The sequence below is a fragment of the Cupressus sempervirens genome, chromosome 7 (genome assembly GCF_028749045.1).
Source record: "Cupressus sempervirens isolate cs-2001-9-10 chromosome 7, ASM2874904v1, whole genome shotgun sequence".
In the NCBI taxonomy this organism is placed as follows: Eukaryota; Viridiplantae; Streptophyta; class Pinopsida; order Cupressales; family Cupressaceae; genus Cupressus; species Cupressus sempervirens.
In genome coordinates, this window is record NC_143124.1 from 832,118,670 (window position 1) to 832,125,543 (window position 6,874).

At 38.5% G+C, this 6,874-nt stretch overlaps 1 protein-coding gene across 2 annotated transcripts; it reads right to left on the reverse strand.

Moving 5' to 3' along the window:
- Positions 1 to 4,250: 4,250 nt before the first annotated feature.
- Positions 4,251 to 6,593, reverse strand: LOC149549963 (B3 domain-containing protein Os01g0723500-like). 2 transcript variants are annotated; one of them, XM_089793162.1, is made up of 4 exons: positions 6,302 to 6,593; positions 5,771 to 6,218; positions 5,416 to 5,666; positions 4,251 to 5,190 (listed from the first exon to the last, which is right to left on the reverse strand). In XM_089793162.1, the coding sequence occupies exons 1-4, from the start codon at positions 6,365 to 6,367 to the stop codon at positions 4,582 to 4,584; spliced, it is 1,374 nt and encodes a 457-aa protein (XP_089649288.1). In that variant the 5' UTR covers positions 6,368 to 6,593; the 3' UTR covers positions 4,251 to 4,581. The 2 variants fall into 2 exon arrangements, with proteins under 2 accessions (XP_089649288.1, XP_089649289.1); XM_089793163.1 differs by having other exon boundaries at positions 5,419 to 5,666; positions 6,302 to 6,511.
- Positions 6,594 to 6,874: the final 281 nt, after the last annotated feature.

Below are 6,874 nucleotides of genomic sequence, written 5' to 3' on the forward strand. Positions count from 1 at the left end.
TTTGTTATTCAATGGCACAAAACCCTTTGCTATAGGCAGTCTTCCCTTCCCTGTCCTACTTGGCTTGGGCAATATCAATGGAAATGGGTTCAACATGGGGAATTTTTTAATTTTCTGGGCATCCCGTTTGCCTTCCAAGCCTCAATCGTCGAGCTCTGGAATGCGGTTCTTGCAAGAATAGAGAAGAAGCTAGAGTATTGGATCACCAAACCTCTCTCCCTTGCGAGCAAATTCTAGATTTGTTCCAAAGTGTTTGCCACCACCCATGTGTACTATTCCTCCTATTGGGCTCCTTCAAAGGCCTCTTATCTCAAACTTGAGCGCCTATTATGTGATTTCCTCTGGGCGTCAAATGCTTCTCACCAAGGCTTTCATAGAGTTGTCTAAGATTTATGTTGCCTTCCCAAAGAGTTTGGTGGCCTAGGCTTGTTGTCGACCCAGAAACAAGGTGTTGCTTTATGTGCCAAATGGGTGATTCGAGCTCTTTCCGGCAATGAAGCTTGGAAGATTTTGTTAAGACATTGCATTTCTTCAGGCTTTCTGGTTCACTGGCCACCCTGGAAGGGGATTGGTTTTCAAACCCTTCTTGTCACCACTAAACCTATCAAGATTCAGGGCACTTTTGTTGACAAGAGCATTTGGAAAGCCTGGGAAGCAGTTAAGCCTTGGCTTTGCTGGGTTGGTAATGGGTTCAGTGATGGGCTCTCGATGAACCAACACAATCTCTAGTGGTCACCATTATTTGCTATCCAAGGTGTTCCCCTAGCTAAGGTACATGGGACTAGTGTTCTACGTTTTTTTAAAATGTGGCATAAGAACCCCTAAAGATCTTTCTCCAGAGTTACTATGAGCTTATGGTTGTGGGAGGATATGAAAGTGCAATTCTGGCTCACTCGTTTAGATCGATAGACTTTTGATCTTCTAGTTTCTGTGGTGCCTCCACATTTGTTACATAAAGTTGGCATTCAATCCTCTCGCCCTTGGTGGAAAGACTACAAGTGGTATCTAGACACCCCAGTAACCAACTATAAGCCTAGGCTAGGCTACTTATGGTTGGGTCCTCACCTACCCATGGTTGAAGTTCTCAACCAACGATGGCATTTGCAATCTTCTCATCGTACTTGGAGTCATAGGTTTTGCACTGTGTAACAAGCCATTACTGAGCCTAAAATTGTGCATTTCGCCTGGTGTATTCTTTTCTAAGGCTTGCCTTTGGGACCCCAACTACGGTGCCTAGGTGTTCCTGACCCTCGTTGTGCTTTCTATGGTCAACCAGAGACTTTTTTGCACATTTTTTGGTTCTATAGACGGCTCAGTGTTACTAGCGATGGATCCATTATCTCTTTCGCCTCTTCCACCCAGAACCTTTCTCTTGGCATACGGTTGTTCTAGGTGACAATACTTAGATTCCCTTCAAGTACTCTCAGATATGGCATGCTTTCAAATTGGAGATCTTATTTAACATTTGGAAAGATCGCAATGCAGTTATTTATGCTAACAACACTTGACATTAATGTTGCTAGTTGCTATGTATGCTAAAGCATGTATTTATAACAATGTCATGTTGCAGATTCAAGTACAAACATATAAAGTGGCTCTAGAGGTGGCTCACCTATAGGAGCTTTTGGCTCATTAGGGAAATGCCCCCTGTATGGTAGCTCGTGTTCTGTTGGATTTGGCCTTCGATGATCGTACTCCTCGTGGTTTTCGTCGAAAACATAGCAGTTCTTCTCGCCGCTCTCACACAACTCGCTCTCAGCCACACCACTCCCCCAGTGGTGGTGCTTTTGGTCGGCGCTACTCTTCTGGAGGATCTGGTGGTCGGCACCACTCTGCCTCACCTCCTCGGAGGTCTAGCTCAAGGTGGTCCCCAATGGCTCCTACTACCGGTTGGCCCTCTACGCACTCAAACCCTAAGTGGGTGTTCCTTGGCTGGACTTAACCATTTCTCCTCCCAGGCCTGGGGGAGAGAAAGATGAAGATAATGTTGTTGCTGCTAATGACGGATGGGCCACCCCTGAGCCATCTACTCACCCCACCCTCAGGTGGGGCTCTAATGATAAAGATCCTCCTCCCTAGGCTGGCGTTGTGTTGGCAGCTTGAGAATTTTTTATGTTTTTTGAAAAAAAGAAATTTATGAATAGTTGATTTCAAGCCTTTGGCTGTATGAACTCACGGGGTGATCCTGTTTCCTCTGGCCCCTTTTTTTATGAATATGTAACTTTATTGTATTTTTTTTTGCATAAGGGACTATTCATTAAAAATAATATAATATAAAAAAAGCATTATTCTCTTTTTCTAAAAACTTATTGTTTTTTCTATAACAAAATCTCAATCAATGGATGCTAACATAGATTACAATTGTAACTCACTAAATTATTTTTATATAAATAGCGTGACATCTCAAATGCCACCAGTGTCAAAGAGGAATTGAGTTTACAGAGTAAGGCCTTCGTGGGAGGGGTGAGGCTCCATTATAATTTTAAATATGAGTACATTGCATAGATCTACTGACCAACATACTAGATGTATACCTGTGACTAGATCTTTTATATGTGGCTTGAAAATGATTAGATTTCGTGGCTTGAAAATGATTAGATTTCGTCATAGCCACTTGAAGTAATCATTTGGGCACATCTTCCTGATTCCTTTCTGAACGGTGCTTTAAACTTTTACATAAGGCTGGACCAATGGATGAAAATGTTGCATTTCTGTACTATGGCTCTCATTAGTGACTCCTTTATCTATTGAATACACTACAGTCAAATTCGAATAGACTACATTCAAAATAGCATTGGTGGATGACTTAAATATCACACACTAAAACTTAATTTTCTAAGTATTAAATAATAAAAGTTGACTAAATATTTTTTCTTAGTATATGTCAGTATGATATTTAAGAATGACATCATACTTGATTGATCATATTTAGATTTGTAATTTGCTATATTAATGTGGTTGACTGCAACTTTCAATCCTTTCAAAGACATTGTAGTTGTTTTAAGCATAAGCTGATAACTGTTTGGGACTGTGGGACAGCAATGTTGGCTTTTTCTTCCTGCTGGTGTCCTCTCTTTCCTTGCCACAGTTTGTTTATTACCTTAGCTGCCGCTTTCAATAAATTTAAAAAAACATAAAAATCAAAACTTATTCACACAAAATTGTTTCAAATATTGTTGTCACTGAATATTTGAATTAGTTCCTTAAAAGGAGAGCGCTCCGCTTTCACCCAGAAAACAGAAAAGCAGAATCCAGATTGACAAGGCTTTCTAAAATTACAACTGCAAGTAAGAAATATTAAATATTGCACACTTCTATAAAAGCATGTGCAATATAAGCTATTCCAACTGATCTTTTTGGTCTAAAACTCACAGAGATTCCCATGGATATTATCATACTTAACATGCTTTTCCTCTTGTAGATATGCCATTGCCCTGCTGTTTTGAGCACTGCAGGTATATACTCATAGCAAACATAACTCGCTCTTAAATGTTGGGTTGGATATACATTTGGGTGCATACTAATATTTGGGTACATTTGGATATAAATTCGAGGAACATACCAACCTGTTTGGTGCATTTGATCTGAAATGGCTCCATAAATGAAAATGACACAACATATGCCAAAAAAGAACAAGAAAACTTTGATATTTCCGGGTTATATCAATATGTAGTCAAGGTCAAATTTGATTGGGACACACAAAAGTCTGGTGAAAATAGGAACCTCATGAAAATGTTATTTTTTCTTTGAAGATGATATGTAATTGACCTTATTTGATACGAGTTGCTGCATGAAGATATGGAGTTTTACAAATTTGAAACAAAACTTACAGAAAAGTGCAAGATTGGGAGATTTTACATGTTATGAATTAGAGGGAGATATAAGCTAATGTCTTTAACAAAGTAGAGATAACTGAGCGATGAAATTTTCAATTTCAATAATCTGATTGTAGTTAACAAAGGTAAAATATTGGTGCAAAGATACAATCTCTTTTTATTCCTGTTCAAATAAGCATTTTGAAAGAGGTTATTCATTCATCGTCCAGCTATGAAAATACAACTACTACTGAATTTATGTACTATTAAGTAGGGGCACTACTGAATTGTTTTATTATAGACCAAGCCTAATAAAAGGAATGCAAACTGTAACTACAAAAACTCTGTTTTGTACTTTTAATTGCGAGACTGAAAAATAGAAGATGAAAGAACAATTTGATACAATTTGTACTGGATCACTCTATCATACGAGACTGATAAAATCAGAGCAGTCTATAATTAAAAATGAAATTTTAACACCAGAGCACCTAATGAAGAGTTTCCATTTATGTGAAGAATATACAAAGTATAAAACCTGCTGTTACCTTCTGTTCAGTTTTACCATGGTACCGCTTCTAGCGCCATACAAAGGGGAATACTACCCTTTTTTTCCTGAAAAGTTGCACAATGTTATGCAAAAGAAACAAACTTGTGGCTGGATAGGCACAACCCCGCTTCTAGTACTAACTACTGAAGCCCTTCATTGCCATCCCATATAATCATCAAGCCTCCTTTGCCATTCACACCGTCTAGAGAAGTGGGCACTTTATGACAATATCACCACATTCTTATCATCCCACAGCTCTTTCTTTGGACACTTTGCCAAATAACATATTTGTGCTAATCTTAAGCTACGCCTACAACCTGCTTCCCTCTCTGGAACGGAAGGTTTACATCTTGGTTTATGTAGATTAATGCATTTGCTTCTATTACTAGGATTCTCATTCTCCCCTTGCAGTTGTTGCATTCTATGTTTCACACATTTTCCCTTTTCAGGTCCAAATGCCTTTGCTGGCAAATTGGTGACAAAATCATTGCATGAGACTTGTAGTTTCACTTTTAGATGTGATGTAAGGCTATTATGCACTTGTCCTCTGCTGAAATACTTGTAAGGACTCCATTGTTTGACAACGCGGAAAATATGGACATTAAGTTCAATTTTGTTTTTGTTATCATCTACCCGCTCAAAAATGCAGGCATCCCCTTCCTCAAGATTATTGGCAATTGAAAAATATCGCCATCCACTAATCAAGGAAGCTTCACGGATATCTCCGAGAAATCGTACAGGCCATTTCCTTCTGTTAGGATCCACAAGAGTCACCATTATTCTTTCTCTTGGTAATTTGAGTTGATCTATGAATGTATTGGGTATTTTCTGCCGAACAAATTTTAACACAGAATAAGCAACACTACCTTAAGAACCATCTAAACCATGTTATTCAAAAACCCGTAACAGAACACAGAACCCAAAATATCATTTATACAATAATAGATTGGCTTCTTGAACCCCTAATATAATAGAAATTGCTGAATAGCACCCCAGATCTAAAGACAGTATTTCTTAAAAAAATGCAGGCATAGAGGGGCCAGGGAAACTTACAACCCTAAAATATCGGTATACATTAAATGGCTTCATGATTACTACGGCAAAGGGATTTTCTGATTCGAAAGGCTCTGCAGCCTCCAGGGCCTTTTTCTGTTCTGTTTCGTTAACAGGACGTCTGGTAGAGAAATCACAAGTGCGCCCCACTTTGCTCGTCACTTCAGTTTTTGTCTTCGTAGATTTCCCCGTCTGACGTTCCTTTTCGGTAAGAGATGGATGAAAATGTTCAGGACTCACGGAAGAACGGCCTGCGTGCAAATAAAATCTTGCGATTATAATTCAGAGTTTCCCCACAATTTGGGATAAATGAGTTTGAAAAAGCATCTTTCATTGAGGCAAAGCTTTTACTTACTTCGAGAAGAATACCTAGGTTTTTTGACTTCATTTCCACCGTCTGCTGTTGATTTTCTTTTCAACTCAACAGATGGTTTTCTGTTCATCAAGTGATTAGGATTCGTCGGAATAGCATTTGTGTAAGGATCAGGGCATTTCCGCTGTGACTCAAATTCACTCGGTATCTTCTCAGAATGGAAAATGGGGATTTCTTTTTCACAGCCATTCTTCCCATATATCCGAACTCTAAAATACATCCCACAGATGTATTTAAATGCTAGAAAATCCCCAAACTCTATCACATGTTGAGATACAAAATTTTCCCAACCAGTGCCAAAAAATTCGATTCTAGAGCTTGTGCTACATAATTTGACAGCCCACCGCATGCCCTTTGGTCCTAGCAAAACCCCATCCTGCCCTTTTCCGATCTCACTTTTGATTTTTTTAGCAAAGGCCGGAGGAATACACTGCAGTAAACAAAACCAATATGAAATGAAATCTGAACAAGGCATACAAATACCATGAATGGATGTATGAACGGTAGGGTTACCAATCTCTGGGCAAAGTCTCCGACCATGACTTTGAAAAAGTGGGGGCTCCCGTCAAACATCTCCATCTCCTTTTGCTTGCTGTGATTTCTATTGAATTTCAAAGAGCTTTTATGATCAAATAATGCAAACTAGAAACAGCTCAGATTTTTTTTTCAAACAGCAATTCCTTGTTTCTTACAAGCGCATAATAAAAAATGGTCACAATAAACATCAAAACCCCGGCGTACGAGCATTCAATTCGTTGGAACAATACTCGATGCTGCATTCAACTCGTTCTGGACGCGCTATCCTCCCTACAAATTTGCACTATTGAATATATTTAAAAAAACGAAAAAAAAAATTACACATAATCAAATCCAGAAAGATAATTAGTCAAAAATGGATTGTGGAAATCTTATAAAATTCAGTTTTTTTGTCTTAGTGTATTTTGTGCCAAGCCTGACCATTTTTGGACTTTTGAACCGTATATGATAGGTTAAAAAATTGTAAGACCGTATAGTTTGATGGGCTATTTTTTAAGAGAACCGTCAATATGACAAATAAAATTATTACTCAACCATCAATATTTGTTA

Coding starts and splice junctions, on each gene's coding strand:
- LOC149549963 (XM_089793162.1), bottom strand. CDS start 6,367: ATGGAGATGTTTGACGGGAGCCCCCACTTTTTCAAAGTCATGGTCGGA. Junction 5,667..5,770: donor ACCTAGGTATTCTTCTCGAA/GTAAGTAAAAGC, acceptor ATTTGCACGCAG/GCCGTTCTTCCGTGAGTCCT. Junction 5,191..5,415: donor TATACCGATATTTTAGGGTT/GTAAGTTTCCCT, acceptor TTTGTTCGGCAG/AAAATACCCAATACATTCAT.